Genomic DNA, 21,192 nt, shown 5'->3' on the forward strand with positions numbered 1-21,192 from the left:
TAGAGTTTCATCTCTCCTTCTATAAATTGATCACTTATCTTTTCAGTCATCTGAACCATAGCAGGACCCAACAGATACTGAGTTGTCACTTTAAAGTCAGCACTGGGCACGTAACTAGAGCCGTATGTGAAGGGTCCTACCGGGCAGGCAGAGTGGAAGATCCTGCCAGTGCAAACTCACAGGCAGAGCTTGTTTTAATACGTTTCTTTCCAAGAGAGTGTCTCATTCTTGAAGGAATAAAACTGGCATTTAATAGAGAAACAGAGAATACAGAAGTTTGCCAACTAGCTTCACAGCCTTTCTCTTGCAAGTCACCAGATATGCATCTAGCCCTATTTAACATGTATTAAAGCTGGTTCAGTTTAGATTTTCAGTATTCACTCCATAAGGCTACTTCCTTCCAATTCAAGTTCAGTAGGCACAAACAGACCTAGAAGTGCCTGGTCCAGGATCAATAGTATTTCTGTAACTCTCATAATACATCCCATTCAGACACAATCAGCATTTCTACTTCTACAGTTTTAAAAGTAATTTGCATACAGCTAAATTTAATTACACTATTTATATTACATGTTTCAGAGTTACATGAAATTTTATTGTCACAGCTGCTCTGTCCACTATCAAAAGCAAAACTGGAATTACTGGGACATCAGCAGAGGCTTAGGAAGTTAAACAGATTAATGCATAAAAATATTGTTGTTAAGGCAAAAAGACTACTATGAACAGCTTCAAAAAGTTTACATTCCCTCCCAGTAGGTAATATGGAGAAAACTGGTTTCACTTACATCAGAGCTTGTACTATGAAGTCATGCGCAACTCTATGGTCATACAACCTTTACAAAGATGATGTATTAAAGTCTTAGTCAATAATCATCCCCTTATAGCAGCACACCACAACTAGTAGATATTTTTTCCCCTCTAAACTCTGTACATACACACATAAACATGCATACATTACAAAAAACAAAAACAAAAACACACCAACAAAAATACCACACAATCATTTTTTTTATACTACCCAGAATAGTACAGTGAAGTTCTCATCACTGAGACTGTAAATCAAGAGACAAAGTTACTCGGCAGCCTTCACTGCCATTGACTGAACTGCCTTACCAAAGGTAACTGTAGAAGAGAGATGTAGCTGCAGTAAATCTGCGAGCTATAGAGTTATCATTCAATTTAAAGTTATAGAGAGGAACAAAACACTAACTAATTTAGGTAGCTAAATTAGAGAGAGGTGGAGGGATGTTAAGAAAACGTATTCGCACAGATCAACCTCTCCCTGCATGCTAACATTTTTATTCCCATGTTTCTTCCTAGATAGCTAGGCAAACAGAATGGTATTAACTGGAAGTAAGCAAAATGCTGCAGTCATATATAAGCATATAAATACACATGCATACAAAGAAATATAATATATTTTAATTAAAACATGCATACTTTTTTTTCTAAAAAGAGGGAGGAATAGAAGGGTATTTTTTTCATCCTTTCCCAATACTTTATCAAGTCTCCAGGTTTGCTCAAACTTCTTTCTTTAAAAAAGAATTCCTTCATAGCAACCGTCAGCACTGTAACGGCTATATAAAATAAACTCCGGTTTCAAAAGTAACACAAAATGTCTTATCATAACCATGAAGCAGGTCTGTAAAATAGTAATTATTGATTTTTTTGCCACAAGTTCTCAAAAAATTAGAAATTGATAACAGTGTTTTGGGGGTGGGGAGATGTTAACTTTAAATTTTTTTCAGGGAAATATGCAGAATTACTCCAATGTCTACACTTTAAAATATGGATTTGCAGTAGCTTTGCGGTCTAGCAGAAAAAGTCATAGGTATGGAGTCACATATTAAACCACATTGATACATACCTTCCATAAGGACTATATATTTTCTCCTCTTAACTTGGCTAGTGAAAGGGACTTTCCAGAAAATCAAAATTAAATATTATTTAGTAATTTTAGATGCTGCTTAAGTCTAGTCTACATTTAAAAGTTTTTCCAGAGTAATTATTCTAGCTTAGCTATATTGGAAAAAGCAGTTTACTACTGTACACCACAGTAGTTAAAGTAGAATATAAAATAAACACACATTTTTCTCATATAGTTGTGGAGCAACCTGATCTAAGGTCTGAAGCAGGTAGGACCTCCAGAAGTCCCTTACAACTAAATTTTTCTGATTCCATTCTACAGTATTATTAACTGGTGCAGAAATACTGCCAAATCATTGAGAATATGTGTGTGTGCGCACACGTGTGCATACTCATTTAAATGAAAACCCATATAATATAAGCACACAAAAAAAGCATGGCCCTACTGCCTTCATTTCCTATGAGTAACTCCGAAGATAAAAACTACACAACAACTAAGAACTACGAGCTTGGTTTAGAGGGGAGCTACCTTATTTGTGGAATTAACGGGAATCTTTTCTAATACAAAAGTATTAACTTTTTTTAATAGGAAAAAAAAAATAGTTTGCCATGAAAGTCATTATTTGTTTTCTCCCGCACTTAAAATGGCCAGTCACATTTATTTATACTTTGTGGAATTCAAATTTATTCCTGTAAGTTTGTGGGGGTTTTTTAATCAGTGTGTACAGATCAGATGTTCATGCTATCTTGCTGTACTTAACCAAAAGCACAAATAACAGTCCTTAGACTTGTAATAGATATACTGAAGGCTTTACACACAAACAAGGAGTCAAATATAGACTGATTCATACTGAAGTATTACTATAGATTCAACATGGATAGTCATGCTTTATTTCAGGACCAAAACATACTCCTTCGAGATATTTTATCCAAATGACTCTGAATCATGGTTAAAGGAAAACAACAGGACATCTGCTAGCAATATAACATTGGTACAAAATTAAATGAGTACTTAACACATTGTCCCTTCCAGGGTCACAATACAGTCTACTAAGAGTCTATAGTATTGCATCTTCTTTTTTCAGGGGGTAAGACTGTGTCATGGCTGTTGCCTTTTTAAGTAAGAAAAAGACCCACTCATAAGCAAGCCAGCGCTTCTTCAGAAATACTCATTCAGTCTAGAAACGGAGGATGATTCAAAACCACAACTACTCAATTTTCTAAAGGTTGTACAAATCATGTTGGGGGAAAGGGGAGAAAAACAATCTGAGCTAAAAATAAGTAACAAAGAAACATTATCGTTCAGAGAAGGGTACATTAGGTCAGAAGCTGCTGCTTTTTAATGCCATAAAGTGCTTATAGCTTTCTGCTCAAAAACTGAGGCAGAAAAAGTCACCATCACCAAATCAGGAGAGCAAATAAGTTGTTTGCTCAGTTTTCTCTTAAAAAAAAAAATAAAAGAAGAAGCTTTAAGCACAAACTACATGTTCTGGGTACTGTTATTTTTTAAAAAAAACTTTAAAAAGCTCATAATTGCTAACATATTAAGAAACTGCCAATATTATTTCGTAGAATAAACACATGCCACTAGCCTATTCTCCTTCTTGTCCTTTCTTCACCCACCTCCCACTTTGCCATTAGTCTTACTGACATTTCTGCCATCCAGTTATATCACCACTGCTAAATTATTATTTACCATTTCTACAGCCAAGCTAAAAGAACCAGTATTCAGTTATTTCACAGGCATGAGAGGTATGGAGAGGAGGATGGGTTCCCTGCTAATCACTGCAACGCCTTAGTGCATCATTACAGAAGGTCCTACAGAAACACACAAAAAGATCAAATGCTGGTCTATAGGATTTAAAATCAACTTAAAAATAACAAAAAGAGACAGTGAGATTTCATATGTAGTATACTATATATATCTATTTTATAGAGATATATATAAAAAACCCAAAGTTAAATGGAAGAGTAAGCAGAGTAATGACGGAAATTAAGAGTACAAAGTCATTTATACACTTAGTTATATTAAAATACTTGATGGTGTTACTTATTTATAAAGTGCTAGAAACTATGTAAGAGAAGTTATTCCATCTATCATCATTTAGCTGGTTTATTGTAAGTCCCAGAGCCAGTGTGGGATTTGAGGACAAACTAATCACCTCACAGACCAATTTAGGGAGAACGTCATAATCTAAATTACTATGTTGAACTCACAATGATAGAGAAAAACACATAAACACATTTCTCTAACCGCTAAGGGCTATCTTGTACCTCCAAAGAGACAGCCATGTACCAGGGGAGGCAGACTTCAGCATCAGTCCAGCAAAACCTGGGAAGGATTATACAGCCTTTGTGCCTTAGGAAAAAGAAAAAAAAGATAAGTATTGCGCTCCAAAGCCACGGAGCAGATAGCTGAATGAGCCAGACATAGCACCTAGACGACAAAGATGGTCTGAGAGAGCTACTTAGAACACAGCGCAATCAGCAGAGTTTCCTTCTGCTCCTTCTAACGCTAGTCCCTTATGTACATTCTAACTGTAAATTTTCAATAAATTATCTTCTGAAACTGGAGATAATTCCATGGGGTGAAATGACTTCAGAAGAATGAAAAAGCCAACAGTAATTATAGTCTCTACCACCCTACTGCTCTGTATGGATGAATAATGTTCTGTAACAACATTGCACACTGACACATAACTATCTATACTGTCAAATTAAATGTGACTAAAACAAATAAATTGAGATTGCAAGTTATGGAAGCAGCTGCAGCTTGAAGACTTCAGCAGTTAAGAACAGACACATCTGCCAGTTACGGTCATAGCTGTAGTTAAACTGGATTTTCAGGTTTAGTCTGCTGGAACTAATGTATTACAATTTATTACACTAGGGAAAAAAGTAGAAAATGCTGAGCTTGATTAATGTGTTAGGTTATGGCTTAATCAGTATTTGATTACAATATATGTATGCCTTCATTTAAGTAGGACAGATCATTTCCAAGTTTTAAAATCTTTTACTTAGGTATTAGATAATTCCTTAAAGCAACTTGTCAAAACCTGCAACCAGAAAGTTTCTGCAATCTAAGCTCAGAATCCTGGAACCATATTTCCTAAAAATTTTCAGTAAAACAAATTCAAACTTGAGAAGTTGTGTGCAACTCAGAACAAACTGAGTAGAGCCGTATGCATCATAAAACTTAGAGGAATCCTTCTCATACTTACCAAAACTGATTTCACAAATTAACTGCAAATCCTACATTAACTCTGAATCAGCAAGAGAAAAATATAGTACTAATCGAGCAGAAATGCAAGCTATACATAACCCAGACTAATGCTAAATTTCAGTTAATTTTGTTTATAGTAAAAACTGTTATCCAGATTAATCTCTCCAGTCTTTCCTCATAAAAACATCCTTCATGTGTTTCTTTTGCAAGCCTTCTGAGTATGAATATAATTTTGAAATTAGTTATGAGAATGTTCTTTCACAAGTCTGTAAAGAGACCCAGCAATTTATTTGGTCTATGTAAAAGCCTGCCCAGGTACTACTCTATACGTTAATTAAGATCTCCCATTGCCTTTTGCTCCCTTCATAAGTAAAGACAGGATACTCAACAACAAAACAAAAGAGAGAAGGAAGAGATAAAAGCAGTGTATTTCAGACATGATGTTTGACACTAATAAGGTGAAAGTTTAGGCTGCTTCAAGTGAACTCTGCTACCAAGAGGTAAAGTGAAACTGCAGTATTACAAAACAGAGGTCTGAATTAACTACACTTTAAAATGCAGTACAGAAGTGTGCTAGCCTGAAAGAATGAATTTTCAAATAGGTTCTCTACAACTCACTCCATTTGCAGCTCTTGCACCTTTTACCACCAGTTGCGCGAACCCTATCAGGCCTCCTCAGCAAACTCCTGCTGCACCAAGAACTGTGCACAGAAAAGACTCTGCATTTAAAAGCTTAAAAATGTCACATCACAGCAGCAGCAGAAAGAGCTGTAGTAATTTCTCTCTCTAATGAATGTCCTTCTTAGTTTTCTATCTCTTACCACTGATGCATTTAACGAGGTAAACAAAAAAAGCAACGTGCAGACAAACAAGTACCACATCCGCTGCCCTTCCGTTGTCTCCCTACTAAAGGGGGGAAAAAAATTTCGATGCATGTTAGCAGAGAATGATTTCAGCTCAGTAGGCTAAACTGGTTATTTTTGAACAATGCAATCTCAGCACAATTCTGGGTTCAAATATGGTAAACAAGTATGGGACAGGATAGAGAAATTCTTTACAATCCCAAATTACAGTTTGGTTAACCAGAGGGCTCCCTCAGCCAGGTCATTACTGCTGTTTTCTTCCACTATCATTCCAAATGACCTATCCAAAGTCAGATGATTTTACTGATCAACTTCAAAGCAGAGGGATAAGCATATGACCAACCGAAACCATAAGGTATCAATCATAACAGGGTTATGTCAGTACTACCATACCTGATCATACAGTAAGGTAAAATAAATTATTATTAATATTCAACTCAAGCACACGCTCATCGTATGTTGCATGCTATATAAATTCTGGCCCATTTTATTAAAAACAATCATCTAGACTGTCTATTCAGCATAACATCCTAGTCACTATAATCATTTACTTGTTTCAAGTAGAATCAGGGTCTGCATGTGCTGTGCATTCCAAGAAACATGAAAGCCAACACTCTAAAATCTCTCTTCTTCCCGGAGAAGAAATGAACCTGGCACAAGGGGAATTGCAGCTCTTGTATTTATGCTTGTATCTGCCTCACAAGGGTGAGTCAAGCTTATACATTTGGGTATAATCGGAAAAAACCCCACAACATATAAAACCACAAAATAATCAAGGCCATGGTTTAACAACTGCGAACTGGACTTACCGGCGACAAAATCCATTATAACAAGAGAGACGTAAAAAACTCCATGTGTGTTTTGAAGGCTAGGATAACAAGATTAGACGTTCATCAAAAACCAAGAAGCAGGCTGTAACAGCTAAAAAAAATGATTTCTAGCTCTTGTCCAAAATCTTTGTCAAAGAATGTCTCTTAAAAGTTACCTCATTAAGTCATACAATAAACACTTCAGGTAAAATATGCAACAGTAAATTATGTCTTGCAACCAGCACAAAATGCATATTGTGTATTTTTCTCTTCGCATATAATCCAAGTACTTTGAGTCATTCAGATTACAATTATTTTGATATTCAAAATGGATTAACACACCAGCAAAAGCCAATCTGGCAAAGCACAGCTGTAGAAATCACATTTCTTTCACATTACACATGGTGTGCATTTCTTCAGCAGTGAGCAACAAGTTCCCTGAACTTTCTAACTGATAAGAAAACACTATTTTAGCATACATAAGCACTGTTATTATCAAACAGAATTTGCATTTCTGTATTTGAAAGTAAATTTAACATCTGATACTAGAAGAAATCAGTGAGATCTTCCAGGGCATTCAGTGCTGAACAAATTGTAATCCAACTCAAGTCAGCAGGGGTTATCCAAATACATCAGTGGAAGAAAAGATTAGTTCAGAGATCATACTTTTGATAATTTCATTTCATATTCAAAAATTTAGAATGTTATTCCTCAAGATGTTGTCATCTGAGAATGGATGAAAAATCCTAAATAAGTGGAAGAGAGTTCTAGGAACACTAATCCCTAAAAACAATTTATTTGCCTGACAAGGTTGCACCAGACAATAAAAACAGAGTAGATTTTAGAAGATCACATTGTAAATACGAAAGAAAAAAATAAACATTCACACCATGCAGTGTCTGTGAGTCTAAAATACAAGTATGCTCAACCTAGACTCCCCACAAGTGACCAGAAGTCTAGAACCGCTCTCTACTAGCCAGTTTGAACAGCAAATATTATTCAAAATTTTACAGTGAGAATAATCATGAAAGTTGGCTTCATTACACAGTGAGACCCCAGTGTATAAGAAATTATTACTGAAAGAGTACTCCAGTGAGAAGTCTTCAAGATCAGCAACATAGATGTTATTCTCCATCACATACCATTTTATATTCCCAGAAGTATTTTGATACAAAAGTAAAAAAAAGGAAATAAAAAGACACGTAGCATTGTATTAAGCTCAACAGGGAAGTCTTCCATTTGTTTTAGTTTCTCACACTCTACATACACACACAATGTTTTCTATCCCTTTTCTGCAGGCAGTTTGTGCAGCACGATCAGTAGCATTACAGAGATCAAAAGTACCAGGTTAATATTAGTAAGATGAAATAACAGTAGCAACACAAAGACAAAACCTAACTCACTTTCTCCCATTTTTCTTGAGTACAATGAAATACAGACCATACCCCAGTAGAACTGGCAGTCACTAGTTATCAGCTTTACAAACTTCTAAAGGTATTTTGACATTAGATTTTGCGGTTTATTAATCTATTTTAACAAATGATGAGAGAGAAAATGAAAAAAGGGGAAGAAATAGAGGATACGAGCTTTGTATCCTCTATTGCTTCTGAATAACTACCTGTAATTGTGATGCTTATAAGCTGAAAACTAACAAAGGCAAGAATACAACTATGATTCTGAGTTTTCCTTACAGCACTGCAACTTCGCCACTAACAGCAATGCCAGAGATCCATAAAGTCAGGCAAAATAAATTTCTAACTTTTTTCCAACTATTGCAGTAGGCATTTATAAAAGGGACGTAAGCAAATATAAGTGGTTTCTTCTATACTCTGATTACTCTGAACTGAAACACACTTGTTCAAATTTGCCTTTGAGCATAAACTACCGAAAAACTTTTTCATCACCAGAATTAGAGAGTTACAAGCATCTGAAAAAAGCAACTTAAAAAATGGAGTGCAAGTTACTCTTAAATCTATTGCTTATCCATACCCTTCTACATAGAAACGTTCAAGATGTTGCTAGTTAGCTATAGCACTCACTATCCTTAAAGCTATAAATGTACCTCCAAAACTTACACGGAGGTATATACAGAAAAACATGACTGAATCACGACTTCTTCACCTGATGTAGCCTTCGTTAAACTTAGGAAATACCTTCTCCAAGTTTTTTTAAGACATCAAAAGTATTCAGACAGGAATTTCATCTCTGAAATGATTCTTCATCACTTTCCCAAACTGAACACTCCAAGTTTGGGTTCAAACTTCTTGTCCTGCATTCAACATACCTGCGCTCAACATTAATTGCTTATTCTACCACTGTCTGCTGGAGAAAGAGACACTGAACAAAGAACTGTCAGTAGATTGGTGATGGATCACACATAATCTTTATCTTAATGAAATATGTTAATTCAACAGAACAAAACAGCCAGTGTGTTAGCAAAACAAGTCCTTCGCTTAGTTTTTCCTTACTTCATTCTTGTTATATATAGATGAACAATGACACAAAATGCACTTACACACCAGGCCACAAAAATGGAGAAGCGAAGGACAGGAGAAAAATCATGAATATTGCGAAAGCATTCAAATACTTCAGTAACAGGGACCACATAAACATCCCAAGAGTTGGGCAGACATGTCCAAGGACTCTTAATGAAATAAAGGTTTAATAACTAGCCTCAATTCTTACCAAGTCTCTCCAATTATTTGCTACATGTTAAAAAAGAAAGAATAGATTATAAATAATACACTTAGAAATAATAAAAACTTCATATACCCTTTTTAAGTTCTCTACCACACATTAACACACCATAGTAGTATATTAGAGATGGGTATAAGGTACAAGCTGGAGAAAGTTGAAATAAGAACTGGACAGATTTTCATTGCCTGGAAAGAAACAATCAATTAATAACAATACTAAATTTGGTATTTACCAATGGATACTATTATTTTAATACTAACTACACCAAATACAATGAATAACCAGAAAATCTTACATAAAACCAACAGAAACATTGTCTTCTCCACTGCCTCCATCACTACATTTATCTTCATAACCCTGTAACATCAAATTTTGATTTTTGGTACAAAGTCTACCTTAAAAGCTAATTATGAAAACAGGTTTAATTTATATCATGTATATTCAAGTCACATACAAAGGGAAGGAAAAAAGCAGCTTTTAATGCACTTAATTCGGAATGTTACCAGACATAGTCCAAGTATTGTGGCTGAATATAGTTCAGCCTCTTGGTTCAGTTTAAGTAATGTATTATCAAGCTGATCATTTACATTGCCACAAGCCTGAACGATAAATATGGCCATCTATCCACTTACTTAAACCATGTATTTTTACAAAATTTTGATATCAGAAAAGCATGCTGTTTAAGCAGGTATTTAAGGTTTTCTTCCTACAAGTGCATCCTCACAGCTACTTCTCTGCACATCGGATGAATTCCAGTGGACAAAAAAACCACACTCTGATATGGAAGTTTAATAGTAATTTATACTATATCATTCGAATTTGTAGGATTGGGCTCCAAATTGATGTTTAGCTGTCATAAAATTACTGGAACATGCAAAGCTAAACACTGGGTCACCTGTAGGATGAAGTTGTAGGGTGTAGGAAACTGAAGTGTTTGATTCATATTAGTTTCAAATATATGTTTCTCATTGGAAAATTTTACTCACATGATGCTTGAAAGTATTCTGTTGAGATCCTAAACTAATCTTGACTATGACCTCTGTATGAATTTTCAGGGGAAAACAAAAACATGCACTGAATCAATAAAAAAACCTTCTTAATTAACTTCAGATCACAGTAATTAGTATTTTTGTAAAAAGTTAAAGTAGCTTAAAAAAAAATCAAGATATTTTACCAATGGAAAAAATTCTTTCTTCATTTTCAAATCGTTAAACACAAGTGTTTAGAAAGTCATGGTTTCCAGAAATTCACTCTATAAGTAGTATTTATATTACAAAATAGATTATCTCAACCAAATTACGAATTTTAATATCTACTGTGAAATCATCATGAATCTACTGGGCAGAACTATACGTGGAACTGACCTAAGGTTAGCAGTTAGTTTGGGAACAGGTTGTAGACCAGCCAAATTAAGCTTTATAAAACAAACCTCAGTAAAATGCACTTGACATGCTGAAAGCTTTTTTTTTTTAAATTATTAACACCTACTGCTGTAAGTTCTATGGTAACATAATAAAATATCCAAATACAAATAAAGGATGTGGGAGTCAAAGCAAAATCTACATAGCCTTATGCTCTTTTAAATGATTGTAAGATAAATATCAAATAATTCCAAAGTCTTAGCAATTAAAAGCCAAATATATCCACGCAAAAGGCAGTGCACTGTAAACTGACATGTGTTTGGGACAGTCTGATACTTTTAATTAAAATCTGTATATCTCAAGGTAATTAGCATATTAAGTACTATCACCAGTTATACTTAATACTATTTATGCAGTCATTAGACATGATACAGAACAGATTCTTTTTTTCCTGACAAATATGAATTTCTTCAAATCCGAGTAAATATTTTAAATATTCTTAATCAGTGGAAATACAGAACCATTTTATTTATACATATATATATGTATGCTATGAAACACTTTTAAATATTTTAAGACAGCTTTTCTGCAGTATTTCGGGATTTCATTTCAGGACTCCTATACGTAGCCTGCCTTCTCAAATTTACCAGAAAAATATTTGTGAGCTTATAAAAACACAATTCTACAAAAGGATTCAGCTCATTCCCTAGTGCCGTGGTTCAAAATTAGATGGAGCATATGAATAATCTCCTCACCTTAAACAGCATTACTCACAAGCTTAACGTTACACATAGACTTAGAGATTGCAGAGGATCAAACCCTGAGTCAACACTTAAGTGCTGTAAATTATAAACTAATCAAAGATACCACCTTCAGACTGTGAGGTACAGACTTTCAGATCTCACTACTGGGTTATAACAGGATTTGATATTCCACTTCAAAAAGATAGTTTTTCTACATTCTCTCCACCTTTTAAGTCCCTACAATCCAACAGCCCATTTTTTAGCATCAGCACAAACTACCAATGCCATTCTGGATGAGCACCCAACGTCCCTATACGACCCATTTCTCACAAGTTCGTCTTCTTGCTGCATGCATTTTTTTGTTGAGAAAGGCAGGAAAAGTTGAAGTTATTTTTCATATTACTCCATACAGATGACAATCCATAGGAAATAGCTGATCCTACTCAACTTCACAATAACAGACTATGTTAAAAAAAAAATACTATTTCTAAGAAAGTTGTTACCTTTTTTGCACTGTAATGCTCCAGCTTTTACTATTTCCCAGGGTCTTAAGATGACAGCATGGATTTGTTATAAATTGCCTAAATGGGAGAATTTGTAGCTTCCTAAATTATGTAGTTTATAAAAAATGTCAGCTTCTGTCAGAGCCTGGAAAGTTCTTTTAAAGTGGTAACTTCATTTTGCGCTCCTGGCCAAAAGAAACAGCTGTCATTTTTTTTTTTTCTCCACATGGTTCATCCCTGGCACTTTATCATTTCAAAAGTCTCTTTTTTCCAGCAAACAAAAAAATGTAACTTTCAATGTGCTCATTACATTCAAGGAATTTCTTCAGTTCCTACTAGTTAATGAATCTGTGAAAACTGTTACTCTAAAGCACAGGAGATCTGTTTGCATAGCTTTCAAAGTATAACTACAGCAGTTCTGAAGCAAAAGGAAAATGTCTATTTCTTCCATTTATATGGCCAACAATAACTTCTACATTCTGACAGAATCATGTGTATACTGGCGGGGAGGGCAGTTTCAAAAAAACTTTATCAGGAAGTCCACAATTAAATAAAATGCAGGCTCCTCAGATACTGATCTGAATTGATGCACAGGCTTCTTTGACTCCAAACTTGACAGCTCTTCTTTTGTTTTTTAAACACAGTCACAGTTATTTGCTCCACCAAGAACAACACTTGTATTTTCCAGTGTAGATGACTATAATAGATGTGAACAATAACTAAACAGAATTCTCTTGAATGACAGAACTGATATTTTATTATCTGAAAAAAATTCAATACAGCAAACCACTGGGTTCGTAACAAAGTATTCATCTACTTTAGAAGATTCAGCACACAGGAAACAATTATCTCATTTGCATTACACTGAAACATACTCTAGCGGAATGTATCCCATGCTTCACTTAATCTAGTAGGGTCTTAGGGACACTTAACTGAAAACAAATTGTATCTTCTACTTTTGGACAAGGAACTGTGTAGAATTTAATGGAGGCAAGTAATTCCTTTCATATCTACTGCCCACATAGCAATTCAAATCAGAAAATGTTACATGAGAGCGAAGGTGAATCTACAACATATGACAGAACAAGCAAGACAGCATTCTTCTCACCATCATTAATCTGTGTAAAATCCTGCAGCTCCTGAAAGTAGCAGCAAGAGGAGACTGTTAGGAGCAGGTTGAGTGCGAGAGCGCTAGGAAAGGAGGGGGATTTGTATTGTCATGTCCGTAACTGACCAAAACAAAACAAACACAGTTCAAATGTAGCCTCAAGTGACTTGAAACACCTTTTTGCTCCAAAACGAACTCCCTCTCAAGTACAACAGAAGTAAAAACAGAGAGCCTATCTGGTGTGATACAGCAATACTAAGTATTTGTATTATGTTAAAAAGCCAAATGCAGTTTTTATACTGGTAAATAATTATCATCTCTGGAGGCTTGAAATAATTTGCCTTCTTTATGGTTATGGAAGGCAACTGGCAGAAAAAAATAATAACATGCATTTATAAATAAAAATAAAGCTTTAACTTTCCTCCTGTCAATCTTCAGCTCTAACACAATGGAAAGGGGAAGGAGGAGAATAGAACATTTCAGATAAGACTATCTAAAATTTTTAAACTTGCACAAGGTAATATATTAAAAGCCACATTCATTAACAGATATTCAACAACTAATGATCTAAAGTAAAACAATCAAAAGGATAGTATCACTGTAACAGTGATGCGTCCATAGCTCTAATAAATAAAATTTCCCTGTCATTGAAACATTGATCTATGGGTCAGGAGGTGGATGCTCTAACTATTTTGATTTTTATACAGCTGATTGAAAATTAATTTAAAAAAAAAAAAGTGAAGCAACACTGTAAAAAGAAGCTCTCAAATATGGAGTGTTTTCAGTGATCTTGCCAAAGTAAAGATCAGTAGCCCAAAATTAATTCCCTGTTAACTTCATCCTACTTTACCTCATCTTATCTTAAACAACATCCTGGACAGACTTTCAGAGCTAAAACAAGTGAAAAGAGCCAATGAATACCACTGTCTTTTGAAACCATAGATTTATGTCTCAGTACTCTGGGACTAGCTTTCTTCATTTCATTTTCAGCTCTGACAAATGAGCATAGAGAAAAATTCTTTAAGACACTTTTGCAAGATTTCATAAAGCAAAGCTCCCTTTTATGTGCAGCTGACCTCAGCAATTGGCAAACGTGCATCCTCTCCCTGCCCCATAAATTAACATTCATAATCATGTATTTTTTTAAAAAAGTACAATTTAGACATGAGCCACTACAGCCAAGCTATCTGCAGCCTTAGAGGTTAGATATCTTTTAGCTCTAAGTTGAAATACTCTTTAAAGCATTTGATAAATCAGAAGCATGAATCCACATGGAAACAAGCTCATTACTTCCCCCACTGCTCCCATCCTGACAGTACAGTGTCTTGGATTCACGTAGAAAGGGGGAAAAAATGCCATATAGTGGAGGTGAAATTTTTGATTAATATGTTGCTTTCCACCAAATGAAGATTTGCAGTCAGCCCAGCATAGTAGGTTACCAGTCAAGATAAGGATTTCTTCTGGAGAAGGAATCCTTCTGATTATGCAAGTATCTTTAAGACTGACAAAACCCATCTGTTTAAATAACATTCAAGGTTTTAGACGTGGTAAACTACAAAAATCATTTAATATCACAACTTGGAGCTGGGTTTCTAAAAGTCTGTCATTAATTTACAACAACAAACAACTTATCTTTTTAACAATTTTACTTCCTATCTGCCAAAACCCAGTTCTTTACAACTTAATTATTTACATCTTAATTTCATCAGCAATATCATGGTCTCAGCCTACCTCTCTGTATTAGCACTGAGAGATGGTAATACAAAAATATTTATTTAAATGTGCATATATGACAATAGGAAGCTTAGCTTTCTTGGATGAAGGACTGAGAAATATAAGTCTCTAATGACTTCTAAAGTAATATGAAAAATGCATTTCTTTACTCAGCAGGACTTCTTCTCCTTTCAACACAGCACGTGTTTTTTATTCATCTAACTCACCTCTGAATCACAAAGTACAATTACAAATCAGAAGTAAAATTCTAACAGTGCCATCACTGATACCTGCTCTTCTTTCTCCCCATCACCCTTAAACACACATTCTAAGAAACCAGCTAAAAGGTGCATACAAAACGTAGATGTTACCAGATATTTTAACTGATTACTTACATCATACTTTGCAATTCAGGCGTAAAGCTTGTCGATTTTCTTCCACCGCTTGAAGAGGCAATCGTTGACATTGGGCTAGCCACAGTGCTGCTCATCTGAGTAAACAAAGAAATAACAGCACTTAAAATACTTATATTTTATTTTAAAGAGAGTATATGTATGCTTCACACTAGGTACTAAAAAAGGAAGAAAAGCTTTTTGGGGTAGACTTGAATGCAAAAGACTGTGCATGCAAAAAGAAGCCTATCTGAGACACTGTAGAAAACATAAGAGAGTTGATGTTTACTGTAACCAAAGTATTGGAAACATGCTATTTTTTAAAAATATCATCTCAGTAACCCATTTAGAGGTACCCTAGGAGCACCAATGGAAAACTATTAAGATAAAATCACTGTTACTCTGGAATACATGGTATTCATGGACACCAGTATCTTGATACTCAAAACATCCTTTTATATTCCCGCAGTCTATATTCCTAAGCAGCAGTAAGTGACATCCATACTGTCTCCACTGAGACCAAGAGGAGTAAAATAAAATCTCAGAAAAAGCCAGATAAATCTTGATAAGCACCAAGATCACAAGCTTCCTTCCTAAACTGCCAGCTTTATGTACACATATTGCTTTAGCCTTCCAAACAGAAATGCATTGAGTGGGACCTGAATATCATCATCATATTTACATGACTAAAGATACTATCTTTATACTAAACGTTTTACTGCTTTTCTATACACATTTCTCATTAAAAACTCCAACCAAAACCCAGGACAATTCCACTCTTATTCTACGAATTATCTATCACATCTGCATTTTCCTCTTTAATAAAAGGCAAGTCAAATGCCTTTACATAATTTCATTTTTAAAAATAATTTACTAAAACATTGACAGATCAAAATTTATCTAATTATGGAAAACAAATATAGAATAGGGAGTTTCATTTTCCCTCCAAGAATTTTTTTAACAAAGAACCGCACACACTATGTAAGTCTTCTGCTAAACAGAATATATTCCCACTACATTTCTTCCTGTTCTAGTTTGCTGCACACTAGTAACAGTTAAGGTGTACTGCTCATTTCTTGTACTATTAGTAGTAGCTGTAGTAATGACAATGAAAACCATATGTTAATATAGTTTGCTTTGCTGTAAGACCTCTAAAGAGGTCGTGCCTTTCTCCACTTTTAAATTTTACAGTTAAGATTGTGTTTTAGGGAAGAAATCTGCCTAAAAGTACATGACCAGATTTCTATTAAATGCCATTAAAAGCATTGCAACAAATCACAAATATTATGCTTTGGTTTAAGAAAACTTGTAATACTCTAAGTACAAGGCATAAGATACTTTCAGAGAGTAACAAAAGAATTAGTGTTTTGAAAGTCGAATGACATAACAGCATGAGGATGAACAACAAAAGTAAGTTTATGCATTTAGATACATTTACTTTTTTTATTAATGCTTTCCAGTAGATTTTCACAGACTTCTGTTCAGACTCTAATATGGGTCCCCATCCTGCAAGCACTTAGGCGCATGTGTAACTTTAATCACAAGTTGACTCCCACTGAAGTCTGATTTTAATCACATGAGTAGTTATGCACCAGGCTTAAGTGTTGGCAGGATCCTGCCATAATCAGCAGCTACCAAAGAGTCATATAATCTAAACAGTCAAATTAGTGAGTTTTAAAAAAAAAAGTAAAAAAAAAAGTCTATCACATGAAGGAAGGTGACAGGATTTCTAGGAAAGCTCTATGTACACATGGAAGGGAGTGAAGCGGAAGCTGCAATGGTACTCAGGAACAGCCCAAAGATTTTGAAGTTTATACATGTTTTCTTGTTCATTATTTGATTGGGACTGATTATGATGCTTTTTAGCAGCTATATATTTATATCCGATATCACAGTATCAATATTCCTAAATATAAATTAACCCACTATAAATTCTGTATTTTCCCCAGACCCAAGAGAAAGTAGTTAGGGGAACACCTTAGTTAATACTTTCTAAAAGAACTGTAGAAAAAATTCTGAAACATACCAATCACACGTGCCTTAAAGTTTAAAAACTGAATAGCATACAAAGACTTAAGGGGTTGTTTTTTTTTTTTTTTCAACTACCTACATCACTTAAAGCATATGGCTTATTTTCCAGGGCAGACATTTTGCTTTATCCATGAGGTTCAGTTCTGCTAATCTATGAAGCATTCTCACGAAATTCCAAAAAAAACCCCATGTGACAATTCTGTAGTTGCCTCGTCACAGCATAACATCTGTGATTCATGCATGTCCTATTTTGGAGTTAATACTTTTTAAGGTTCCTGCCCTCCAAGTGGACAAGAAGAGTTTAATTAAAAAAACTTGGAGGGCTGTACATCTGTATAAGTATCAGTAGGTTTGAGAGCTGAAAGCTTCTCAGCTACTGCCTCGCTAAAAACTTAGTCTTCCAACTGCAACCAAATGATTTAACTTTCAAATCAAGCAGGTGTACAGCATTTTCTTGACATAAAAAACCAACAGCTTGTCAGGCTTCGTCAGACCCTTTACAATAATTACTTCCACAGCCCACGTTTTGTTTGATGGTTTAGATAATTAACTTCTTTACACATCAAAGTCCCATTGTCCGTATGTTCTATTTCCTTTCTTCCGGACATTTAAAAAAAAAAAAAAAATCATTCAAAAGCAGAAGCACTCTCAAATCAATTTTCTTCAATAAGTACAGTTAACATGGAACTGAAAGGCCTACTGTAATCTTCAATGGGTCAATATACTGTATTTGTTTTAGCTCCAAACTTAGATGCAGCTGTTTGCCATATTCTACAAAATGAATTCAGATGTTCAGATTAGGTCACAGATTATTTCAACATGCCGTATTTTAATCATGAACTCTAGCAGGGAGAAGATAGCTTCTGATTAACACTATTTGGACTAGTAATTATGTTCCCATCCAAATAGGTCCAGCTTTTATACATTTTTTTCCCCATAAGTAAAATATTGCAATCAAACCTATAATAAAAAATATACATTAAGCAGCATATATAATCATTAATATAAATATTTTAAAGCATCTACTGTAATCTCAATGTCTCTTACATTAAAGAGTCACAACAGAAAACAGTATTTGTCACATATGTATCAGCAGAACAAAACAGTTCTCCACTGAGGGAAACAAATTCTGTCATTTCTCATCAAGTTTAGGCCCATCCTTCTCATCAAGGTAAGATACCTGGGCAGACTTTCATTTCACAGCCATCCTTCATATCCATATCCACTCTGAAATTACCAAGCAATACTAACTCACATCGATGGTTGTCCAATCAATACGCCATCTATATAACCCATCTATTTATTCAAGATCCAGTTGAGAGACATTAAAGAACTGAAATTCTACTGCTCCTAAAACTTGAATTTAATATACAGGCTACATATCTAGCCCATAACTGTAGAGCACCAAATCTCCAAGCTATTTCATATCATTTGGGACATACACAAGCAGTCTTAAAATACATATCTATACAGTCAACACCTCCATCTTTTGAAATACTACTCAAGTACTTTCACCAAGCACCATTGCCAAAATGTCACAGAAGGATCTAAGAAGATCTAAGATGCATGCAAACAGTCACTACGGAACAGTCCTACAATACAGCTGTTCAATAATCAGGAAGAGCAAACTTTAATATTACTACAGCTTTCACTTCACATAAAAAAGAAATAGGTCTAAACTCAGTCAGTTTAAAATAAAAGCGGATTCTCACCTACGTTCTGATGTCTCTGTTACAGGCTAAAGAAGGTGCAGAATTACCCAAAAAAGATGTGTCTCTGCATAATTTTTTTACCATAAATAACACATTAGAGTAGAATTTACTGTTATGATGACTTAATTCATTAAACATACATCTAATGTGGTTACTGCATCACTCCTCTTTCTTCCCTTTCATACATACATTTTGCATATAACCTGAAATCATGCAAAAATTTAAAAAGACTGACATTTTCATTTATATAAACCCAAACAAAACGGCATGGAAACAAAAGCCAAGACAACTATGAATTAACACAAAATTAAAATTAATGCTTTAGTCTTCACACCCCCTACTTCAGAGTAATTAGGTTAACTAGTCTGTTACTACTAAGTATTTTACTGCATGCACGGCCTCACCAACAGACAAGAGAGTATAAAAAACAGTCTTGTAGGACTGGAGATGTAAGAACTTAATTAACTACAGGAAATACAGATTTTTTTGTTAGCGCACTTCTTTAAAAAAAAAAAAACAACACAAACCCACAACTGTAAACCCTGTTGAACACATGCAAGATTGGCTTTCTAAGTGTATGCTCAAAATGCTAAAAAAAAAAAAAAAAAGATTAAAAATAATTAAAAAGACAGTTAAAATCCCCAATAATCCATAACCAAATACTGGAGTACATATATTGTTTTGTTGATCACCCACTCTCCCAGTAGCATGGAATAATTGAAAATTAAAACACCATGCATTAAGTCCTCAAGTTCTCCTGAGTTGTTCAAGCAGACTAGAACCAGAAACACTCTAAAGGGTCTCAGATAAGCACAAAGCATGCATGACCTAGATTTTAAAACAAATTAGTGATTCAAAATGTATAATGACACCCCTTTATCATCCACTAACTTTTTCAGGTCAAAAAATCCACTTCTTGTGTAACAAGTAAGAAATGGCTTTGCTTGCAGGCAGTAAGATGAATAACTTCCATAGTCCCTAAACACGGCCTCTTAGAAGCCAAGTAGATAAAGCAAAGGCACAAACTTTCAAGGAACAGCCAGACCGAGCCCAGGATGAGAAGCAATCTGTGGGCAGGCAGTGACACATCTGCATCAGGTCTGCACACAATAATATTGTTCAAAGCTAGGGATGCAATCTCAGCTTTTTTTCGTTTTTTAATTAATTAACAAAGTATCACAAAGTGGAACGCATGCACTATTCACGCTAAGGACAACACATTACATCTGCTACTGCTGCTTCCATTTATTACCTGACTAGATGCTTATGACAGTTTTATTTTAAAGTGAATACCAGAAAGAAATATTCATCTTATAGTTGTCAATGCACAGCCCAGCTTTCACCACCCAGACAAATAAGCATCTCATCTTTAACCGTGACACTCTTTCATGGAATGAAACACGCTTGGAAAGGCCACACGAATACAAGGCACACAACTGAACATCATTTCCCCCTTTCCATTCATAAGGCGACTCAGTCATTTGTTCCCATTTACAAGTTACAGAAGAAACATGCACATCCGATAACAAAGAGTAAACCAAATTTTCAAATATATATAGGCATAGATTTTGGTCCAAAGAATAAAATGCATCTTATTGATTTTATCTTTAAAGCTGTCCTGTTCCACATCCCTGGAGATAAAATAATCCCAGATGTTTGTTTCTGAATCTCATAGGAAAGTATCTTTGTGCATTAATTTTACTGAAGACCAGTAAACAAGCACAACTCTCTCACTGACTTTGCAGGGAAGAAAAGTCACTAGCCAAGTGCAGACTAAAGCATAAAGCATCTGACTATTCTGCGTAACAACCACCGTATTTTACTTAAAATTACTCAGCATGGCCTCATATTTTAAGCTATTATTTGTCCATCCATGAGTAGACATGACAGTTATTTAAGCCTCTTCTGAAACAGACCACAGAATGGTCTGGACTACTGAAAGAATATTAATACACAGATGTAACTATTTGAGATTGAGAAACATACAGCATAATCTTACATGAGAGGTATGCCTCCACATCTGGAGATGTTTACAAACAGTTCTCATAGTTTCTGCCTTGAGTCTTCTAATCAGAGCTCTGTCCTTCCCCAGAAGTGATTTATTTATTTTTAACGAAGAAAGCAGGGAAAATTAATCTAATGTACATGCCCACTTCCCTCTGAACTGAATG

General features: G+C 34.9%; 2 protein-coding genes across 14 annotated transcripts in view; one reads left to right on the forward strand and one right to left on the reverse strand.

Moving 5' to 3' along the window:
• The window catches only part of SUPT3H (SPT3 homolog, SAGA and STAGA complex component), a 282,637-nt gene that overhangs the window by 256,872 nt on the left and 4,573 nt on the right, over positions 1–21,192 (reverse strand). For 7 of the 10 annotated variants that reach the window (XM_075750450.1, XM_075750444.1, XM_075750445.1 and 4 more), the window contains exon 2: positions 15,282–15,376. In XM_075750450.1, the coding sequence (XP_075606565.1) occupies positions 15,282–15,376 (95 nt within the window). Of the gene's footprint in view, positions 1–4,140; positions 4,226–15,281; positions 15,377–18,789; positions 18,811–21,192 lie in introns of those variants that run through there. The other 3 variants (XM_075750452.1, XM_075750453.1, XM_075750446.1) reach the window with 3 other exon arrangements.
• Positions 1–21,192, forward strand: part of RUNX2 (RUNX family transcription factor 2) — a 221,860-nt gene that overhangs the window by 18,776 nt on the left and 181,892 nt on the right. The gene's annotated exons all lie outside the window — the stretch shown is intronic.

The sequence above is a fragment of the Balearica regulorum genome, chromosome 3, assembly GCF_011004875.1.
Source record: "Balearica regulorum gibbericeps isolate bBalReg1 chromosome 3, bBalReg1.pri, whole genome shotgun sequence".
Lineage (NCBI taxonomy): Eukaryota > Metazoa > Chordata > Aves > Gruiformes > Gruidae > Balearica > Balearica regulorum.